Here is a 23,228-nt window from a genome sequence, read left to right on the forward strand (position 1 = left end):
TCTCTCTCTCCCTCTCTCTCTCTCTCTCTCTCTCTCTCTCTCTCTGCCCTTCCCCCATTCACACTCAGTCTCTCTCTCTCAAAAATAAGTAAACATTAAAAAAATAAATGGAGGGGCGCCTGGGTGGCTCAGTCGGTTAAGCATCCGACTTCGGCTCAGGTCATGATCTCGCGGTCCGTGAGTTCAAGCTCCGCATCGGGCTCTGTGCTGACAGCTCAGAGCCTGGAGCCTGTTTCAAATTCTGTGTCTCCCTCTCTCTCTGACCCTCCCCCATTCATGCTGTCTCTCCCTGTCTCAAAAATAAATAAACGTTAAAAATAAATAAATAAATAAATAAATAAATAAATAAATAAATGGAATCCTACTATATGGAACCTTTTAGGATCGGCTTTTTCCTCTCAGTGTAATTCCTTGGAGATTCACCCAAGTTGTTATTACATGTCTCAATAGTTCATTCCTTGTTATTGCTAGGTGTGTTTCATGGTATGAATGGTTTGTTTAACCATTCACCTGTTAAAGGACACCTAGGTTGTTCAGAGTTTCTGGCTATTACATGTAAAACTACTATGAACGTTTATGTCTAGGTTTTGTGTGAACATAAGCTTGCATTTCTCTGGGATAAATATCCATGAGTGTGATGGCTAGGTCACTTGGTAATTGGATGTTTAGTTTTATGAGAAACTACCCAGATGTTTTCCAGAGTGGTCATACCATTCTGCATATGCCCCAGCAATGTATGAATGATCCATTTTTTTTTGCATCCTCCCCAGCATTTGATGTTGCCACTATTTTTTATCTTAGTTGTCCTGATAGGTGTGTAATGAGATCCCATTGTGGGTATAATTTACATTTCTCTAGTAGTTAATGATATTGAACATCTTTCCATGTGCTTGTTTACCATCTGTATATTTTCTTTGTAAAAATGTGCCTTTTGCCCACTTTCTGTTTGGACTTTTTAAAAAAGTGTTGAGATTTGAGAATTTTTAAAAACATTTTCTAGATATAGGTTCTTTGTTGGATACTGGCTTATGAATATTTTCTTCTAGTCTGTAGCTGGTCTTTTCATCCTCTTAACAGGGTCCCTTGTGAAGCAAAAGGTTTTATTTTAGTCAAGTCCTTTAATCAGTTTTTCCTTTCATGGATCACACTCTTGGTGTCAAATCCAAGAACATCTAACCCTAGATTCCAAAGATTTTCTCTTTTTTTTACGTAAAAGTTTTATAGTGTTATGTTTTGCATTTATTTAATTCTGTGATCCATTTTGAATTAATTTTTGTATAAAGCGTAAGGTTTAGGTTGATGTTGATTTTTGTATGTGCGCGTGTATGTGTGTTTGTGCGTGCACGTATAAGCCTGTGGCTATCCAGTTGCTCCAGCACCATTTGCTGAAAAATCCTTCCTCCATTGAATTGTCCTTGGAACTTTGTAAAATATCAGCTGGGCTTATTTGTATGGGAAGAGGGAATTTTTTTAAATATGGAAAAGTACAGAGTATAACATGATAAACAACTATCTTCCTATCACCAGAATTGATACTGACAATTTTTAATATTTTGCCATATTTGCTCCATCCTTTTTTTGTTATATAAAAGAAGGAATTCGTTTTATAAAAGTTATATATAACTTATATATATATATATATATATATATATATATATATATATATATATCTGTTATATATAAGTGTTATATAAAAGAAAGAATTTACAATAATTCATTTACAAAGTGAAATATAATATTACTATAAAATAGTACCAAAGGAATGACGAGGGGTACCTGGGTGGCTCAGTTGGTTAAGCATCTGACTTCGGCTCAGGTTATGATCTCACGGTTGGTGGGTTCAAGCCCCGAGTCAGGCTTTGTGCTGAGCCTGGAGCCTGGAGCCTGCTTCAGATTCTGTGTCTCCTTCTCTCTGTCCCTCTCCCACTCATGCTCTGTCTCTGTCAAAAATAAACATTAAAAAATTTTTAAAGAAAAGAAAAGAAATGATGAAATTAATGGCTGTCTCTAGCCTTACCCTCAGTTCTACTAGGTGTCCATTTTCTTTTCTTTTTTTTTTTTTTAATTTTATTTAGAGTGAGCACGAGGGGGTAGGGGCAGAGAGAGAGGGAGAGAGAGAATATTAAGCTAGTATTCTCTAAGCTAAGCATGGAGCCCAATGGGGGCCTGATCCCAGGACCCTGATATCATGACCTGAGCTCAAATCAAGAGGTGGACGCTTAACCGACTGAGCCACACACGCCCTTAGGTGTCCATTTTCAACTCTTATAGTTGTTTCTTCTGGTATTTCTTCTATGATTGTAAATAAAGTCCTTATAATGCTCTTTATTGATTTTTGTGGTTGGTAAGCTTTGGCTCTTACACTCTTTCTCCAATTCCCTTTTGACTGTTTTTCCAATATAATTATGTCACAATTTTTTATTAAATCAGTAGTTACTGTTCACATTATTATGACTATGAAATTTTTTCTACTGCAGAACTAAATGGGCTTCTAGAAAATCAAATATATTAAATTTTATTAATTCAATTTTTTTGTTTCTTTTGGAGTTAATTACCTAATTTTTAAATTTGTTTTTAGTTTTCCATGTTCCTAGCTTTATTTTTTCCCCTATGCTTCATTAAATTTATTTTATACTGTTCTTAGTATTTTCCAAGTGGTCGAATATATCACATGATGAATTGATTGTTTATTTTCCCCTGGAGTCCTCACTTGCAGAATTTTTAGGTTTTTGTTTTGTTTTGTTTTGTTTTTTTCTTTTTTGCTCTAGTCTCAACTGAGGTTGGTGTTGTCTGGACTTGCTCCTCAGCTTTTTCCTGATTTCCCTCCTCACTTTCCTTTATTGGTTCTTGGTTAATGGGTCCCCCATCTTCTTTCTTCACTTAAATTTTGGTAGAGCATCGAATTCCAGGTTGGAAATAATAACAGATTTTTTTTTCTATTTTTTTTTATTAATATGAAGTTTATTATCAAATTGGTTTCCATATAACACCCAGTGCTCATCCCAACAGGTGCCCTCCTCAATGCCCATCACCCACTTTCCCCTCCCTCCCACTCCCCATCAACCCTCAGTTTATTCTCAGTTTTTAAGAGTCTCTTATGGTTTGGCTCCCTCCCTTTCCAACTTTTTTTCTTTTTTCCTTACTCTCCCCCATGGTCTTCTGTTAAGTTTCTCAGGATCCACAGAAGAGTGAAAACATATGGTCTGTGTCTTTCTCTGTATGACTTATTTCACTTAGGATAACACTCTCCAGTTCCATCCACATTGTTACAAAAGGCCATATTTCATTCTTTCTCATTGCCAAGTAGTATTCCATTGTGTATACAAGCCACAATTTCTTTATCCATTCATCAGTTGATGGACATTTAGGCTCTTTCCATAATTCGGCTATTGTTGAAAGTGCTGCTATAAACATTGGGGTACATGTGCCCCTATGCATCAGCACTCCTGTATCCCTTGGGTAAATTCCTAGCAGTGCTATTGCTGGGTCATAGGGTAGGTGTATTTTTAATTTTTTGAGGCACCTCCACACTGTTTTCCAGAGCAGCTGCACCAGTTTGCATTCCCACCAACAGTGCAAGAGGGTTCCCGTTTCTCCACATCCTCGCCAACATCTATAGTCTCCTGATTTCATTTTAGCCACTCTAAATGGACCCAAAACCATTTCAGTATGGTTTTGATTTGTATTTCCCTGATGAGGAGTGACGTTGAGCATCTTTTCATGTGCCTGTTGGCCATCTGGATGTCGTCTTTAGAGAAGTGTCTATTCATGTTTTCTGCCCATTTCTTCACTGGATTATTTGTTTTTTGGGTGTGGAGTTTGGTGAGTTCTTTATAGATTTTGGATACTAGCCCTTTGTCTGATATGTCATTTGCAAATATCTTTTCCCATTCCTTCGGTTGCCTTTTAGTTTTGTTGATTGTTTCCTTTGCAGTGCAGAAGCTTTTTATCTTCGTGAGGCCCCATAGTTCATTTTTGCTTTTAATTCCCTTGCCTTTGGAGATGTGTCAAGTAAGAAATTGTGTGGCTGAGGTCAGAGAGGTTTTTTTCCTGCTTTCTCCTCTAGGATTTTGATGGTTTCCTGTCTCACATTCAGGTCCTTTATCCATTTTGAGTTTATTTTTGTGAATGGTATAAGAAAGTGGTCTAATTTCCTTCTTCTGCATGTTGCTGTCCAGTTATCCCAGCACCATTTGTTAAAGAGACTGTCTTTTCCATTGGATATTCTTTCCTGCTTTGTCAGATTAGTTGGCCATACTTTTTGGGTCCAATTCTGGAGTTTATTCCATTGGTCTATGCATCTGTTTTTGTGCCAATACCATGCTGTCTTGATGATTACAGATTTGTAGTAGAGGCTAAAGTCTGGGATTGTGATGCCTCCCGTTTTGGTTTTCTTCTTCAATATTACTTTGGCTATTTGGGGTCTTTTGTGGTTCCATACAAATTTTAGGATTGCTTGTTCTAGCTTCGAGAAGAATGCTGGTGCAATTTTGATTGGGATTGCATTGAATGTGTAGATAGCTTTGGGTAGTATTGGCATTTTAACAATATATATTCTTCCAGTCCATGAGCACGGAATGTTTTTCCATTTCTTTGTATCTTCTTCAATTTCCTTCATAAGCTTTCTATAGTTTTCAGCATACAGATCTTTTATATCTTTGGTTAGGTTTAACAGAATTTTTAAAACAATCCCTCTGTATTTGGTAGCAATGCTACTAAATCATCTGATTTTATTCTTAAGCCTTCTCAAGTCTTTTTGGACATTTTTAGATAATCTCTCTTTCCATTTAGAAATTTCACAATGATATGCCTTGCTTGGTGTGGGTCCCTTTTTTTTCCTTTCATTTTGTTGGGTGCTTGATAGGTTCTTTCACCTGAAGGCTTGTGTTCTTTAGTCATAGGACTATTTGTTTTTTTTTTTATATTAGCTCTTTTTCTTTCTTTCTTTTCTTGTACTGTATCAGTTCTTTACTTCTGGAATATTTCTATCAGCCTGGTTGGATCTCCCAGAGCAAAGATTGACAAACTTTTTCTTGAAAGGCAAAATAGTAAACATTTTAGGCTTTTGGGCCTTATAATCTTTGTTGCAAGTATAATAATCTCTGCTAGTACTGAACTGACAGGCTTGGTTGTGTTCCAGTAAAACTTCTATTTACAAAAACAGGTTGGCCAGGCCATACTTTGCTGACTCCTGCCCTAGAATGATTGTCTTATTTGACTAAAATTTTTTCATATTTTTTATCACTTTGAATTTTTGTTTTATTCTGGAAAATTTCTTCAACTTTCTCTTTCATCTCTTCTATTAAAGTTTTATATTTTGGATACCCTTTTTATTTTCTAAGAGCTTTTCTTCTCTGTTCCTTTCTCGTAGCATCCTGTTCTTATTTTCATACATACAGTATCTTTTTCTCTCTGAGGGTGTTAATTATAGCCTTTTAGAACTTATTTGCTCTTAATGATTCTCTTTTGTGCTTTTTCCCTGCTGTGTGTTTGACTGGTCTCTTTTTTTTGTGTTGGAGCTTTCTGTAATTACATGGAGGTTCTTGGCTGTAAGTACTCTATACTTAGGAGTGGAGTCCTTAAACCCTGCTTGGAAATGCTGTTTGCATGGGTGATCTTCAAGTTTAACTAATCAGCTAGCTAGTTGTTGGTGTATTCCAGATGATAGAATTCTTTCATGTAGGGGTATTCACTTACTCCAGAGTGGAATTCTCCACTCTCTTGCCCGTAGGGTCCAAGCTAGGATATAAGTATAAGATGGGAGAGGACAGGGAGATGAGGGCAGGGGATTCTCATTTTCTATAATTCAGCTTTTCATTTATTCCTCTGTTTTTAGCCCTGTGCCTCACGTTGCCTTCCAAGGTGTGGGAGTTATGAGAGTGAGCCATTGTGTCTCTCTGTAGATACTGCTGTGGGTCCTATTTTTCTGCATTTGTTTGGCTGAAGTCAGCCCAAATTTTTCCATCTGTTTTCTCTCTGCCAAAATAGATTTCACTCTTTGTCTGCTGATGTCTCTGCCGTCACTTTTGGGATTTGTACCGATTAGTACCTTTATTGTCATTTTAGTGAGGCTACTAGATGGAGTGGAGTCAAACATATGTTGTCAACCTACCATGTTAAACTGGACTTAGGTTTATTAGCAGCTGGATTTTTTTTGGGAGTGCTATACCCCTATTTCCCTTTCCTTTTCTCTTTTGAATGGAAATATCTTTATTTCCACAGGAATACATACATATCATTAAAAAGGTTGAATGATATGGACTATGGATAGGCTAGGCAATGAGCAGATCCAGGTCTCCACCGCCAACAGTGACTGACATCCACCTTTGCACTGCCACACTTCGTATGCACACATACACACTGCTTCCACCTTTTCTCTGTTTTAGTTTGTCTGTTTCATTTTCTGCAGGTCTCCAGGAAACCTAGAGAAGAACCGCTATGGGGATGTGCCCTGCCTGGACCAAACGAGAGTGAAGTTGACAAAACGAAGTGGCTATACTCAGGTAGTCAGATAAATGCTGTCTTTCAGGAGCACTGAGGGAAACTTTCCAAAGTGAGGCTTACTGATACCATAGCAGAAAGAACATAGACTCTCAGCCAGAGAGATCAGATGTGAGTTTTAACTTTGCTATATACTAGTCTGTGACCTATCAACCCATCTCACAATACTAAGCAGAAATTAAATGGAAAATTTATGTAGATGCTGATAGGGCAAGGTCTGGTATATTGTAGGTGCTTGATAAATGTTCAATGATTTCTCCTTTTACTTGTTGTAAAATGAGAGTTCTGTTGTCTACCATGTTAGTGAGTGTATATATGTATCAATACAAGGCAACTCTAATTGTAAGTGATTTTTCCATCTAGAAGATATGAAAATAATTTTGGACAACTAGTGTATACGTAAATATCTAGGGATAGAGTTGAAGTGGTCAATTAATTATATTATTTAATGTATTAATTTGATCATATCTGTTCATTTTAAAAATCACACTTATAATATACTAATATAGATATTTAGTGAAATTCTTCAAGTGCACCTTTAACATCAGTGCTTTGTCCTCATTTGAGCTACTTCCTGAGCCAATCTAACACAGTTTTCCAGAGCACATAGGATTTTTATTTCCTTTTAAGTGTATGGTATTGTCACTGAAAAGTTTATCCTAAGCCAGAAAAACCTATTAGCATAACACTAACACAGGTTTTTCTTTTTCATTTATCCTATATCTTATGCATTCTCTGTAGTATAATCATTTACTTATTCTTTTTTAAAGTCCTCCTTTTTAAAATCTTTATTATTTTTTAAATTTGTTTTTGAGAGACAGAGCATGAGCAGGGGAGGGACAGGGAGAGAAGGAGACACAGAATCTGAAGTAGGCTCCAGGCTGTGAGCTGTCATCCCAGAGCCCAGTGCGGGGCTCAAACCCACGAACGTGAGATCTTGACCTGAGCTGAAGTTGGATGCTTAAACAACTGAGCTACCCAGACACCCCTTAATGTTTGTTTTTGAGAGAGAGACAGAGCATGCTAGCAAGGGAAGGGCAGAGAGAGAGGGGAGACAGAAGATCTGAAATGGGCTCTGTGCTGACATGCCCCTTAAAAGTCTTTTTTTTTTTTTTTTAAAGTTTTATTATTTATTTTTGAGAGAGATAAGAGTGTGAGCAGGGGAGGGGCAGGCAGAGGGGAAACACAGAATCCAAAGCAGCTTCGGGCTCTGAGCCGTCAGCACAAAGCTCGACGTGGGGCTCAAACCCACAAGCCGTGAGATCATGACCTGAGCCAAAGTGGGACGCTCAACCGACTGAGCCACCTAGGTGCCCCTTAAAAGTCTTTTTTAATATAATTATTTACAGCAACATCCAACACTTAGAATTTTGAGGTCAATGACTAAATATGTGTTACATTTCTTATTTTTTCTTCCGATATACCAATTCTGTCTAGTGCCCTCCATATGTATAAAAAAAAAAAAACCACCATTGAGGAGTGCCTGGCTGGCTCAGTTGGTAGAGCATGTGACTCTTGATCTCAGGGTTATAAGTTTGAGCCCCACATTGAGCGTAGACATTACTTAAAAAAAGCCAGCGTTGATTGAGCTTGTTGTTCAAAGCAAAGGAATTCAGATAGTGCCCCTTTAACATGACATACATTATAGGGTCTTATTATATCCCCTCTCTTTTTTCTGGGGGATAATTTTTGGTAAAATCATTGCCTTGTATTTGGGCATATATGATACGTGGGTTGAGACCCTATCATCATGGTTTTTATCTCTTTTGACCCTACTGTTTCAAGCACATAAACTGAATTCATAACCCTGTCCAGGACCCTTACAAAGGGTTTTCTTGCAGGAACATTAGCTCAGAGCCTGGCTGACTTAGAGCAAGTTCATCACTATTATTGAGATCATGATAATATATGCTCTAAAGGAGTAAGAGTATGATGGTTGAGCTGAGGATCTGGAGTCAGATATCTGTATTTACCTGTCTTCTTGACTGCTCCATCTTCAGTACCTAGAACAGTACATATCAGACCTTCAGTAAATTATTTGTGAATGAATGCGTGAATCCCAGTATACCAGCAGACTATTCTAGTCATCCTGTAATTAATCTGAAGATCATCACTTGAGTTATGCTCCTTTAATTACTGCAAACATTGGCAACAGCTTTATTTCCACAGTAAATGGAGGATTCAGGATTCAGGTTTATGAGTGAATTGTTCACCAGATTTGCTTCTAGAATTAATTATAAAGCTATTAGTCATAGTTTCTATTGAACATGGCCCATAACAAGTGTACTTAGTTTGGTTCTCTCTGCTATTTCAGTCTGCCCCAAAATCTCTACTTTATCTCTGAGGTCATTTTCAGGTTTAATTTCTGATGATTCTTCTGAAATTACTGATATTAATTCCTAGTACTCTCAGAGACAAGGATACTTACTGAAAGCTGGTTTCCTTGGTTATAAAGAAATAGTAAGTCTCCTTTAAAGAGGTGATATTTCTTTTCAAAGCATGAAGTTCCAAAAGTAACAGCCGTATGTGTGTGTGTGTGTGTGTGTGTGTGTGTGTGTGTGTGTGTGTGTGTATATATATATATATATATATATATCGTATATATATAGTATATATATATATATATGTGATATATATATAATATATAATACTATATACCATATATTACTTATAGAATAGTGTTGATTGGCATGTACCAGGTAAATCCTTTGTACTTTCTGTGCCTCCTCACTTGGGTCCTGCAGGGTGTACCACTTGAATGTGCCAGGCTGGGCAGAGGATAGCTTTGACTGACTGTGGTGGGCCCTGGATTGAGCAAGTCTGGCTGGGAGTGAGTGAGGCTTTTAGCTTGCTGGGTCTGCTGCGAATGGTCCCTTAGCTCAGTGAAGATGTCTCAGTCAGAGTAGAACACACTAGTAGTATGAGGTCAAAATCAACTGCTGTGAAACGAGAAAGCAGGAAACTCTTGACTAAATAATTTGTGGGAGGACGAGGTAGACTGGCTGCCTAACAGACACATACTCAAGTAACGACCATGAGATGGAGATGTCTTCTCAAGGTGGCTGTGGATACTGACAATTCAGACTGGTTTCCAAGTGGTGGAACCCAGTGGAGAAAAAGTGATGGATTGGGGAGTCACTCCGACCTCTCTAGAGTAGAGTGGCATATGAGCTTTCTCTAGGTTAACATTGGACTTTTTTCCTTTTGTCCTCCTATATCCCTTCATACCCTCTGCTATTCATCGTAACTGGTAGATCCCCTCAACTAGTTATACCAAAACTTGACACTGTAGCTTCATCCGTGTTTCTCTTTTATCAGCTTGGATTAAAGGACATTGGCAGAGATCTTGTGAGAAGGTATAATAAAAATAATAAAGACTAAATCCTATTTAATTTCCCTGATAGCTAATGATGTGGAAGTAAATAAGACTGAAAACACTGGGAGATTAGAGAAGGCCCCCAGAAGAGAATTGAGTCAAGAGCTGTTCATTGAGACGCCTTTGAATCTGTCTGGCTATTGCTTTGTGTTAATTCAGGTAGTAAAGGAGTCTTGGTGTTTGGCCCATGCTGTTGATGGTCCTAGATATGAGGTATAGCTTTCTTCCTTCTCCAGTCACGCTTTGCCTTTTGTGTGTGGCAGCATGGACAGGATGATCCTACTCAGGTTGCTTGGCTTGCCTCCCTTTTGGTTTTGAACCAGTGCTACAAATCTTAATGGACTCCTTTTTCGGTAGTTAACATCTTTGTTGAGATGTAATTCACATACCATACAAATTACCTATTTAAAGTGTAAAATTCAGTGGTTTTTCTTACATTCACAGAGTTGGGCAACCACTGCAATCAACCTTAGAACATTTTTATCACCTGAAAAAGAAACTCCACACCCTTGGCAGTCACACCCCATTTCCCCCCAATTTGTCTACTTTCTGTCTCTAGAGATTTGCTTGTTTTGGACATTTCATATCAATGGAATCTTACAATATGTGGCCTTTTGTGTCTGGCTTCTTAACTCAGCATGTTTTCAAGGTTCATCTGTGTTGTAGCATGTAGCAGTACTTCACTCCATTTATTGCTAAATAATACTCCGTCGTATGGATATGCCACTTTTATTTATACATTCAGCAGGTGAATACCATTTCTGGCTATTATGAATAATGCTGTTATGAATATTTGTGTAAGTTTTTCTGTGGACATATGTTTTCATTTCCCTCAGGAGTGGAATTGCTGGGTACATTTGGTAACTCTGTGTTTAAGCTTTGGAAGAACCGCTGGACTGTTTTCCAACATGACTGCACCATTTTACATTCCCAGTAGGGGCATATGAGGGTTCCAGTTTTTGCACTATCCTTGCCTACATTTGTTATTATCCACTTGTACCTGTAGGCATCCTATTGGGTATGAAGTGGTATCTCATTGTGTTTTGTTTTTTGTTTTTAAGTAGGTTCCATGCCCAGTGTGGAGCTCAATGTGGGGTTTGAACTCATGATCCTGAGATCAAGACCTGAGCTGAGATCAAGAGTCGGATGCTTAACTGACTCAGCCACCCAGGCGCCCCACTTATTGTGGTTTTGATTTGCATTTCCCTGATGGCTCATAATGTTGAGCATCTTTTCTTGTACTTATTGCCATTTGTGTATCTTTAGAGAAATGGCTATTCTGATCCTTTGCCCATTTTAAAATTGGGTTGTCATGGGCGCCTGGTGGCTCAGTTGCTTGAGTGTCCGATTTCGGCTCAGGTCATGATCTCACAGTTCATGAGTTTGAGCCCTGCATTGGGGCATTGCTGACAGCTCAGAGTCTGGAGCCTGCTTTGGATTCTGTGTCTCCCTCTCTCTCTGACCCTCCCCCACTGGTACTCTGTCTCTCTCTCTCATAAATAAATAAACATTTAAAAAAATAAAAATAAAATTGGGTTGTCTTTTTAATATTGAATTGTGAAGGCTCTCTATATATTCTATATACAAGTCCCTTATCAAATATGTGCATTGTGTGGGTTTTTTTTATTCTTTTTTCTTAAGTTTATTTATTTATCTTGAGAGAGAGAGAGAGAGAGCATGGGAAGGGCAGAGAGAGAGGAGAGAGAGAATCCCAAGCAGGCTTCCCACTGTCGGTGCAGAGCCCAACGAGGGTCTCGAACCTGTAAGCTAAGCTGCTAGATCATGACCTAAGCTTGAAACCAAGAGTCAAATACTCAACCAACTGAGCCACCCAGGTGCCCCTTTTTTTTACTTTCTTGATGGTGTCCTTTGAAGCACAAAAGTTTTCCATTTTAATGTAGTTCAGTGTATCTGGTTTTCTTTTGTTGCTCGTACTTTTGGTGTCATGGCTAAGAAGGTTTTGCCTAACCCAAGGTCACAAAGATTTAACCCTATGTTTTCTTCTAAGAGTTTTGTAATTTTAGCTCTTACATTAGGTGATCTGTTTTGAGTTAGTTTTTGTGTATAGTGTGAGGAACAAGCCAGCTTGATTTTTTTTTTTTCTCCTGCATGTGGGTATCCATTTGTTCCAGTAACATCTGTAGAAGTTAAGTTTTGAACTGACGCTTTCCTCACTTTCTGCGTGACAAGAAGAGAATATCCACACGTTGGGTTTTATTTACCTAGTGTATAATTTTCCCATCCAAATGGTATATTCCACACAGCTGCAATGATATTTCCTTTTTATCATTAGACAGATTACATCAATGCCAGTTTCATGGATGGCTACAAGCAGAAGAATGCTTACATTGGTACACAAGGTAAGTTAGTCTGCCCCTCAAAGTTGGTTTTTTGTCATCTACCTGTGATTTCTTGCACCAGATGATTGCATGGTTTTTAAAGGAAATGATCATTTGAGGTGATGTTGTGGCCACTAGCTCCTGGCCTTTCATAAAGACTGAGGGTTATTCAGGAAGGCAGAGGAGAGGTATAGAGTTTCTGTACCAGGTATGCTTGGAAACTCGCTGCAGAGATAAACTGGAGATTTGAATATAACACTGCCACAAGTTTTTGGATTGTGTATTACCAACCCAGGGGAATGGGACACCAGAACTCAGTGGCCAGTGAGATGCTCTTTGTGTCCAGGAGGCCAGAAACAGCAGTGGGACTTCTCAGAGATTCAGTCCAATCTGTGAAAGGGTGTTGCTGTCCTAAGAGACTTTTGCTGGTCCCTGTGCCATCAGAGAGCACCCAGCAGTCTTCTGACATGGATAGTCTATACTAGTTGACTGTGAAGTACTGGACTCTAGGAAGATTTCAGATAGAGTTTCTATACATGCTCCTTTGGGCCCCAGTACTACTCCTGACCTGGCCTCTGCCATCTCAAGGAGAATACCAAGTTGCCTTCAAAGAGGGTGGGAAGAGATCATAACACAGGAGCACATAAAGACACCATATGGGCTTTAGGCCCTTTGATCATCGCTGACCATGGCCAGCAAGAGATCTGGCAATTACCTCTTTAACCAAGTGATCATACTTAATATCACCAGTAATAGATATTATGCCTCTGTTGTGATACAGTGAGAACTGTACAACATAACTTGTATTGTTTGTGGCCAGTTTTTAAGTCTAAATCTGATCATGAAAAATAAACCAGACAAATCCAGATGGTGGGACATACTAGAAGAAAACTGGCTTAGACCTTGCAAAGTTAATGCCATGAAAAATAAAGGCAGGAAACTGCTCTAGGTTAAAGGAGACTAAAGAGATAGGATAACCAAAAGCACATTCCCATGATTGGAACCTCAGTTTAGAGAAAAAAACTATTAAGGACAAACTCGAGACAATTGGAGACTGTGTATTAGATAATATTATTGTATCAGTGTTTAATTGCTTTCAGTGTGATTAATGGTATTGTTCTATAGGAGAATGTCTTTGTTATTCTAAATATGTGCCTAAATATTTAGGAATAAAATGTCATAATGTCTGGAACTAACTTTTAAATAGTTCTGTTAAAAAATATTCTTGTGTATGTATATACAAACAAATGTCTTATAATGATAGCTAAAAATGATAGCTTTCTAGCTAAAGAATATATGAGTACATTGTAGTATTCTTCCAACTTTTCATCAGTTTCAAATTTTTCAAAGTAAAAGTTGAGGGAGAAAAAAATTGATTCTTGGTACATTGTTAATTGGTCTGATGGTCACAGGTTTATATTTTCCCCCTAGAAGGGACCACTCCCTCCAAAAGGAGTCCTTTCAAGACACTAAGAAGAAATGAGAATTATCAGGAAAGATTTTTGGCATACAGGATATGATGTGATCTGCCTGAAAATGGGGGCTTTGTTGAGGAAGATGGCCTTGGCATGGTTGGACTTATGGAGGGTGAGGATTGGCTCTAGGGTGCCTCAGAATGCTTCCTTCTCGGATTTATAAGGCAAAACCACTGCTTAGAGTTGCAATTTATTCAGGGATTGGATCCTTTAGGGCAGCTTTGAAGGACTTGTCCAGAAGAAACTCCTCCAAGAGTAAGAGAGATTTTTTGAGTCAAGCATAGATCACCTTTGGACAGAATCAGCACTCTCTTAGGACTGGAAAATGGGGTCTTGTGATGTGGAGAAGGCTGATTTGATTTGCCTGGCTAACTTTCTTGGCTATATTGAGTATTCTGATTATAAAATTTTATTTTATTTTATTTTAATATATTTATTTTTGAGAGAGAGAGAGAGTGCACGTGAGTTGGGGAGGGGCAGAGAGAGATGGAAACAGAGGATCTGAAGCAGGCTCTGTGCTGACAGCAGAGAGCCTGATGAGGGGCTCGAACTCAGGAACCGTGAGATCATGACCTGAGCCAAAATCAGATGTTTAACCAACTGAGCCATCCAGGTGCCCCTCTGATTATCATTAATAATAATATTTCTACAAATAATGTCTGTCGTCTCTTGAGAGTATCTATTATATATTAGGTATATAATCTTCATCCAATTATTACAGAGACTCTGCAAGGAATGTTTATTAACCCAAGAACAAACTGAAGCCCAAAGAGGTTAGGTGATGTTGGATCACACACATAGTAAGTGGGAGAGCCCGGATCTGAACGTATGTCTGTTTGATTCAAAAGTCCTTGCAAGCCAAGTCAGAGGATTGTTTCACCCATGTCAGCATAAACCACTGATCTGGGAAGTGGGAAGTTTTCCCTTCTAAATTTCTCTGATGCCTTGGAGGAAATTCTGACCCTTCTTTGCCAAGCATGAGTCTGAGTAGTATCTGGGTTGTAGGTGCGCTGATTGGCAACACCATTTTTGCCAGTGATGTAAATGTGGAAGATAAAGGATGTGAGTGCTGCTTGGTGCAGAATAGCGGGATGTGGACAAGGCCAGGAGTCAGAGATGGGGAAAGGGAGTTCTTAGTATCTGCTTCACATGCATCCGATGGTAATGGAAGTGCATTGTAGAAAATTTAGAAGATGGGATGAAATTCAATCATAACACTAAGACTCAGAGATAATGTTAACATTTTGCCGCACCTCCTTCCAAACTATTTTCTGTGTGATCAAATAGATACAGACATACAAAATAGCTAACAAAATGGGCTCTTGCTATATATTACCTCTTTTTTCATCTGATGGTATCTTGTGAATACCTTTTCATAGCAAAAGTAACAGGTCTTACAAAATCATCTTTATGGACTGCTTAAATTGGGGATAGGCCATAATTTAACTAATCCTCTCTTGGTAGACATTTAGCTTGTTTCCAAGACTTTACATGCTTTTGGCAGTGTCCACTTCTGCCAAGAGGGAATTCTAGTATCATGAAACATTAATGCTGCTAAAAGGCTTGAGCAAAAATGGCAGTGAAACCAGCACACTTCCAGGACAAAATTAGCCCTTAATATTGCCCTTCTTCCCTGTAAGCAGAGGAGGAAAAAGCACTGGGAAAGTGAAGCCCAAAGAGGTTAGGTGATGTTGGATCACACATTGAATTACCCCAAGTGATTAGCTCCTTGATTAAAAGGGAGCTGGTGGCCCACAGGTATCTTCCAGGTTTCCCCTGAGCGCTCAGCCCTGTGAAGTTCTAACTCTAAAAAGGGAACCTGACAGCGTGACTCTTACCCTCAGTACCATGTTTGCCTAGACATGTTTAATTCTCACAAAGTAAAACGACTAATGTAAGACCATGTGAATTAAATGGTTAAGCCGCTTTGATCCAGCTGTGCCATCAAGAGCTGTCTATATTGTGATGAAGGAAGTTTTTAGAAAGATTCAACTGGCAGGGGCATCCAGAATAGACTGAGAGAGAAAGAGTCCTATTCAGAAAGGTAAACCAGAATGATATAGTAACTTTGGCAAAAGATGATGTGGTCCGTGTGGCAGTGAAATTGGGCCGGGAGAACAAGATGGGGACAGAAGGATAAAAACCAAAACCAATTCAAAGGCAGAAAATCTCTAGGACTTGGTGGCTGCTCTGGGAGATAAAGGAAATGGATAAGTCAGAGTTGACTTTTTAAAACTGAGTGATTTACAAATGCCAGTACTGTTAACAGACATGGGAAAGTAGAGAGAGAAAGCTCATTTTGAAGGAAGAGATTGGATTGCAAGCATGTTGGGTCTGAGGAGACCCATGATGGGATATGGAAGGGGAGTGATTCAGTAAGCTACTGATGTTTATAAGCTTAGGGGAGATGAAAGCAGCTAGAAGTGTGTACATAGTAGATACCATCTGTCTGGATGTGCCAGCTGAAGCCCTGATGGTAAGGCTCTTGAGAGGGTGTGTAACAGTATTTCTCAAACTGTAACCTACCTACGGCTTCAACTGGGATCTTGTTAAAATGCAGACTGCACATTTCTTTCTTTTTTCTTTTCTTTTTTTTAGTTTTATTTGAGAGAGACAGAGACAGTGTGAGTGGAGAAATGGCAAAGAGAGAGAGAGAGAGAGAGAGAGAGAGAGAGAGAGAGAGAGAGAGAGAAAGAGAGAGAATCCCTAGCAGGCTCCGTGCTGCCTATGCAGAGTCCAATGTGGAGTTCAGACTCTTGAAACCACAAGATCATGATCTGAGTGGAAACCAAGAGTTGGATGCTTAACTGACCCAGGAGCCCCAGATTGCACATTTCTAACACTCTCGCATATAGTGCTGGTGCCAGTGGTTCAAGGACCACCCTGAAAAGCAGGGATGTAGTGAGAAGGGCAGGGAGCCAGTGTCTGTACTTGGGAGTTACTAGTTGGGAGAAAACCGGAAATGTCTGAGAAGGAAAGAAGGGCTTCCCAGAGTTATGTTCCTTGTCTTCTTCTTTTACTCCAGGCCCTTTGGAGAATACCTATCGTGACTTCTGGCTCATGGTATGGGAGCAAAAAGTCCTGGTGATTGTCATGACCACCCGGTGAGCCCTCTTTCTTCCTACTGCACTCTGCCCCCACCCTGTTTGTAAGCATGGAGGATTCCAGAGGGGATTCAACTCTTAGAACAATGAGGATTAGAAAAGCCATGGCAAAGAGTTTGAGATGTTTTAGCTTTTTCTTAGTGGACCCAGAATTAACATAGCCAGGGAATGGTAGAGATTGATAGATCTAACTTGAAAAAACTTTAATCGATGGCTCTGGTGACCCTGTGCCAGTTATAGGCTATTCCAAGGTCCTGGCCTCATCCACTAACGGAAGTCCTGGGAAATGTGGGGTAATTCACTTTTGATCTGCTCCCTACTTCCAAAGGGCAGCTGTCTTCCTGGCTTCTGAATTACCAGTTCCCCTCTGCTCTCCCCTTCCCTGCTACTTTTGATCGTTTTTCTGCTCATTTGTATTTCTGCCTATAAGAGAATTGCAAAAAGAGAGATGAAACATAATAGGTCAGGCAGGGAAGCTCTTGATGAAAAGAATCCTTTTGAAATTTTGGTCTGCATATCTGCCAAAACCTTAGGATACAAATTCATTAGTATCATCATTGTCATTATGATAATGATAACCTATTTCAGATGAGGAGAAGAAAGTTAATGAAAATGTTTGCTCAGTTCCCTTTCTTGTGGCACTGTCACAACCGCCTTTGATTTGGAGAGATGGTGGTGGAAGAAGGACCACCATGGAGCACTTTGGAGCCACTAAAGGGCAGTGACGTGGATTTCAGGCCTTTACCCAAACCTCATGCTGGCTCCCAGGAGCTGTGCCTTTCCCACTCCTCTCAGCCCAGGGCCCGTAATGGGGAAGGGAATGAACAGTGGCTGAGACACAGGACAGAGAGTTCAGTCTGGCCCACCACATTTCCTCTACTGTCTTTTTTTGTCCACCCAGTATTTATCCCAGATGTGTGAAGAGTACCAAGAAGTATCAGAAAAGGGGCCAAATGGTGTAGCAGGCACTCAATAAATGTCTGCTAAGTGAGTACATGCAGAAAATTAGCTGTCATTATATGTGTTTAGAACGAAGGTGTTCTTCCTTTCCTGCCCAGAAGCCAAGATACCGGTTAGAAGCAATGCAAGAGATGACATTGCTGCTAGGGGTACAGCAGATCATGGGGACAGCGGGCTTACTGCTGTGGAGAGGGAGGACAGAAGGCTTACCTTGCTCTGTGTTGTCTTCAGCTTTGAGGAGGGCGGCAGGAGAAAGTGTGGCCAGTACTGGCCTTTAGAAAGAGACTCTCGGATCCGATTCGGCTTCCTCACGGTGACCAATCTAGGCGTGGAGAACATGAACCATTATAAGAAAACAACGTTAGAAATTCACAACACGGAGGTAAATCCCAGTTTCTATTTTCTCACTTTTTTTAAGCTGGAGGAGAACCTTTACTGTAAAGAAAATCTCCAGAGGGAATAGGCAGGATTCCAGGCAGCTTATAAGTTACTTTCATTTTTCTGGGAACAAGATCAGGATATTCAGCTCAGAGCCAATAGAGCCATATTGTCTCAACCCAGCAGTGGCATTACTTAGGAATAAAAATTGTAAGAAATCTGGATCCTCCAATACAGAGAATTGTGTCCTCTCCAGACACTTAACCTTTCTTTTGGGTTTGTAGAGAAGCGATTGTGGAAGAAGTTAAGGGTGGTAGGCAGGAACCTTGGTGGTGGGGATCCCAGGGTGTCGAGAATATAGAAAAGCCAAAGGTAGTCAGGGCAAGCAGAAATGTCCTCATTAACTTTTGCTTCTTTTCCCATTCAAGGAACGGCAGAAACGCCAGGTGACCCACTTTCAGTTCCTGAGCTGGCCAGACTATGGTGTCCCTTCCTCAGCAGCTTCTCTCATTGACTTCTTAAGAGTGGTCAGGAACCAGCAGAGGCTGGCCGTCAGCAGCATGGGTGCACGCTCCAAAGGGCAGTGCCCTGAGCCACCCATTGTGGTCCACTGCAGTGCGGGCATTGGCAGGACAGGTAATGCACCTGATGCAGCAGCTCCAGAGGCAGTAAGGATGGGGGTAATAACAATGCTCTTACTGCCAGTTTGCAAGAATTTGATCCATTGGTGGTGAATCGCCATGAAAGTTCCTCCTTATGTACGTTTGGTATCCCTGGTGCCAGCTGTACTGGCCAGAATACACTTGACAGGCCAGGCCCCTAGCGTTTGATGCTTTATACCTCCCGTCAGCATGATGGTCTTCTGACCCCATCACTGTCACCTGGGTGTCCCAGGGACTGCAGCTGGGCTGTTGCTTCTTTCCCATCCCCCTCCCTAAGGACATCCCCACCCTGTGCTGTGCTCTCCATTCTGGAGCTAGTTAGCAGCTTTTGCCTTAAGGGGATGTGCATTGCAGGGACTGCTGGCCTTTCTAGTTCAGAGGTCCCTTTGGGAGAAAGTCAGGAAGAATAGGTTTGTGTTAGGTCTCTGTGGAAAAGTTGTGGAGTCTCTGAAAATTAGGGGCCAGGTGTGGGAATGCTGTCATTCTGTCTAAGATTAAAGCAGGCAGTTCCTATCTGTCACCTTTCCACCTACTCTTCCTGTTACCTCCATACTGTCCTGAGAGACAAGAGGCCTTCTCACTTCTCTGGACTCCCAACAGTCCAAAGTGACCTTCTCCTCGAATCCTTTCAGGCCTAAGGCCAGCTGGCTTCCTGCCATGAGGCACCCTGCCTTTGAATTCATTCATCCAACCTGCCTGGGTTATTTGGTACAGGGAGGGATGCAGGAGAGCTAGACCAGGTATGACCACTTTTTTCCTTCCTTCAGGTACCTTCTGTTCACTGGACATCTGCCTGGCACAGCTGGAGGAGCTTGGCACCCTTAATGTGTTCCAGACAGTGTCCCGCATGAGGACCCAGAGGGCCTTCAGCATCCAGACCCCTGAGCAGTACTATTTTTGCTACAAGGCAATCCTGGAGTTCGCAGAGAGGGAGGGCATGGTGCCCTCCAGTCACAACCTCCTGGCCATGGAGGGTCAGTAACTGTCCCACGATCCTCCTACCTGCTGGCCATCCTTCCTTAAACTATCCTGGACACCGCTGAGCCTGTAGGTTGCCACCAGTTACGCTGAAGCAATGGACCAACCTTTTACTTGTGTCTCCTGGCGCACTCGTGCACGCAAGGCAGTCTTTCCCTTTGGCTAGATAGATGTGGTGAAGTTGCCACTAGAGAGGGCCAGCAGCAATGTGTTCTTAATTCCTAGCACCTGCTATCGAACTGTGCCTTATTAAAACCAAATTGTGGCTATCGGTTTTTGCCAGGGGCCCCGAGGTAAGTGGGGAAGGAACCTCCCTCCCCCCTTTCCCAATGCCATTCTCCTTCTCGAGGTCTCTTTCCCATTCCTTCCCTTTGCTAGGATTTGATGGGGAGGTTTGGTGTGAGCATCCACCCTCCTTCCCAGAGAGCTTGACCAAGTTACATACTTTAGAGAACGTCCCCAGTGCCAAGCACGTTTATACCTAGGGCGTGTATTCCAGTCTTTTCTGTCATTCTCTGTGTGTGTGTGTATGTGTGCGCACTTACATGTATGGGTCCATATGTACGTGTGTATATAATATATATTGTATGTGATAATATGGTCGTATTCTATAAATACATATACACAGAGATACTCCTTTGTAGACGTTCCTGGGGTTCCGTGTTGCAGTTCAGGACTGCTTGCTTCTTGGACCCTACTGTTTATCCTGGACTAGCTGGGGTTGGGGATCATATCTCTTACTGTCAAACCGCAGAGTGGTGGAAGAGGACACACACATCCCCTCTTCATGCTCCTGCTACAGGCCTTCATTCTCACATAATGACTTATCTCTTTCCAGGAGACTGCCTGTTGCAGCCGAGAATTCTGGTTTGTGGTGACACTGGTTTAACTCAGCATGAATTGCTCTTATCTGATGATTTTACTTTGTTTACTTTGCCAATTTGAGGAATAGACCTCCACTGTGATTCCAGACCCCTCTTTCCTCTCACTGTCCCTTGGGGCTTGGGGTCTGGGAGTAGAAATGAACTCACTGAGCAGTCAGAGCCAAGAGCAATTGGTACGAAGTCTTAGAGGGAAAGAGAGGGAACCCAGGTGTGGGAGAAAGGAAACTACTATGAGAATCCCTCCTTGGGAGTGAGCTTTTTCTTTTCTAGAAAGTTCCTTTCCTTATGCAACTTGGCCCTGTCCACTCAAATGCCCATCTCTTCCTGCCTAGCAGCCTGCCACACTTTGGAGCTCAAGCTGGGTGGGTTCTGTGTCAATAAAAAGCTTGACCCCTGGCTGGGTGAGGCAGTTCCCTGCAATCACTGTTTGCCCCCTGTTCACCCAACCTGTCCCTGTCTGCTCCCGGCCTCCCCAGCCTGATGTGCCAGGGATGGAATCAAGAGTCCCCGGCACTCCACATTCCCAAGAATCCCAGGAACCCCTAGACCTTCCCCCATCACAGATGAGGTTGGCAGCTGATCAGACCTCAATACTTTTATACTGTAATAAGCTCTTTGAATGTATATATTCTTATTTTTACAATCTCTTCATTTTGTATTTAACGTCAATGGACTGAGTCAGATTCAGAAAATAATTGTAAATGTTCATATTCAATATCTTATAGCGATACAGTTTTGTATTTACAGATAAATATACCGACATGATCAAACCCTTTTAGCTTCATCAATTTAGTAGCAGTCTGGGGCTGGGAAGGTGAGGAGGGGGTCCAAGAGCTGGTCCGGGAGGGATGGGGAGGCAGGGAGGGACCCGAGGCCTGGGTATCTGAGACTCAGTTCTCAGAGCCATCTACCTTGTCCATAGGCCATGGCCCTAGCTCTGGGCCGGCAAAGGGAACCACCAGTTGAATGCTTGCTGGGTGCCAAGCTCTTATGCTCCGTGCTTTTCCCCCCATCACCTCATTCAAACCTAGCAATAATCCAGTGAGATTATTATTCTCACTACCTTCTATTTCTGTATAGATGAGGAAGGTAATGTCCGGAAGATTACAGTGATTTGCTCTGGAACTGGAGCTCAGGTTGGTGTGCTTACAAAGACTTTGGCCTCTTCACCGAATTGATCTTTGAAAGCAAAGATCAAGATAGTGTTTTGTCCTAGGAAACCAGAGGGTTTTTTGTTTTTTTGTTTTTGTTTTGTTTTGTTTTTTAGCTCTCCTTGCAGAGTATAAACCATTCTTAAATTCCAGGTAGTTGATCCTGGCCCCATGATGCATGTTGGGTAACAGAGTTGGGGACTGATGCTCCCAGGTAGAACCTCCTGGTGTCAGGTCCTGAGGTCTCCAGAGTACCAAAGGGATCATCCTCCCAAGGAAACACCATGTATAGGGGTACACTGGTCTTTGTGGGAAGATCTTCCATCTCTCTTAGAATGGAACCAGGAGCTTTGTCCATGTAGCACCACTCCCTGTGCCGTGTAGCTACTCCTTGTTGACCAGTGACAGCCTGCCCAGTTGGGACAGTTCTGGCCTGGAGAGTGTGCAAATATTGGGATGTTCATAATAAAAGTCATAGCAGCCAACATTTACTGGGTCCTTAATTCTATTCCACAAACTATTCAAAGCGCTTTCTAGATGTTATTCACCACCCTCAAAACAACCTTTTGAGGTAGGTATTGACCAAAATAAAACTGAGGCACAGGAAAATTTAATTAGCCAATCAAGAATCCTGGTCATCTGACTCAAAAGGACCTGCTGTTCATTCCTACTAGAGTCCCTGTAAGGATCCATCTCCTGACCTGCCATATTTTTTGACTTTCTCACTTCAATCAAGAGCTGAAGTGTAGAATAAAAGACTAAGCCAGTCCTTTCCCTGGATGAGTCTTTGTTCTGTTGGGGGCAAGCAAACATAAGAGGTGAACAGAGATACTTGAAATCTGGGAAATCAGAGGGGTTTAGGGAAATGTGGAGGAAACAGGATTAGTGATAAGAGATCTGGAGGAGGTAGTCTTGAACTGTCTTTTGTTTGAAGAGGCTGTAACCAGACCGCTCTGCAAATTCAGTAGTTATACATGAGTCGCACATCTGAGCCTTGGTGAGGTCATGACTGGCAAGAACTCCATAAAAATGCAGATTCCTGGGTCCTGCCTCGTAGGTGATTGAAAGATAGGATGAGCCAGGTTTCAGAAGCATTGTCTTAGTCCATGTTCGTGACTCTGAGGAAGGTTAGCAAATTGGTGTTTCCTAAATCTGAAAGCAAGGGATCAATAGCTTTCCCCTACTGCCGTAGTTTACTTGTAGCTTTTACCATTGAGAAGAGAGTGACTACCCAATGTGAGCCTACCTGTGCTAGGTGTTTCAAGAGGGAAGGGAAGGGGAAGACCGAGAAGGAGCTTGGATCTGTTGAGGAAGTTAAGGCTCTCACACCGGAGAACTGGTGAACAAAGCAAGAGAACCTGCTGTCAAATCCTGGACTGTACAGTTGAGAACATGAGATCAAGTGTTCAGGGGAGAGAGA

The 23,228-nt window shown here is 41.3% G+C and overlaps 1 protein-coding gene across 3 annotated transcripts in view; it reads left to right on the top strand.

Moving 5' to 3' along the window:
* Positions 1-22,509, top strand: part of PTPN9 (protein tyrosine phosphatase non-receptor type 9) — an 81,997-nt gene extending 59,488 nt beyond the window's left edge. For all 3 annotated transcript variants that reach the window (XM_042988352.1, XM_042988351.1, XM_007084611.3), the window contains 6 exons: positions 6,410-6,503; positions 12,171-12,237; positions 16,717-16,795; positions 17,987-18,137; positions 18,562-18,769; positions 19,563-22,509. In XM_042988352.1, coding sequence (XP_042844286.1) covers positions 6,410-6,503; positions 12,171-12,237; positions 16,717-16,795; positions 17,987-18,137; positions 18,562-18,769; positions 19,563-19,777 — 814 coding nt within the window. In that variant the 3' untranslated portion in view covers positions 19,778-22,509. The remainder of the gene's footprint in view (positions 1-6,409; positions 6,504-12,170; positions 12,238-16,716; positions 16,796-17,986; positions 18,138-18,561; positions 18,770-19,562) is intronic.
* Positions 22,510-23,228: the final 719 nt, after the last annotated feature.

Source organism: Panthera tigris, chromosome B3 (genome assembly GCF_018350195.1).
Source record: "Panthera tigris isolate Pti1 chromosome B3, P.tigris_Pti1_mat1.1, whole genome shotgun sequence".
Taxonomy (NCBI): domain Eukaryota; kingdom Metazoa; phylum Chordata; class Mammalia; order Carnivora; family Felidae; genus Panthera; species Panthera tigris.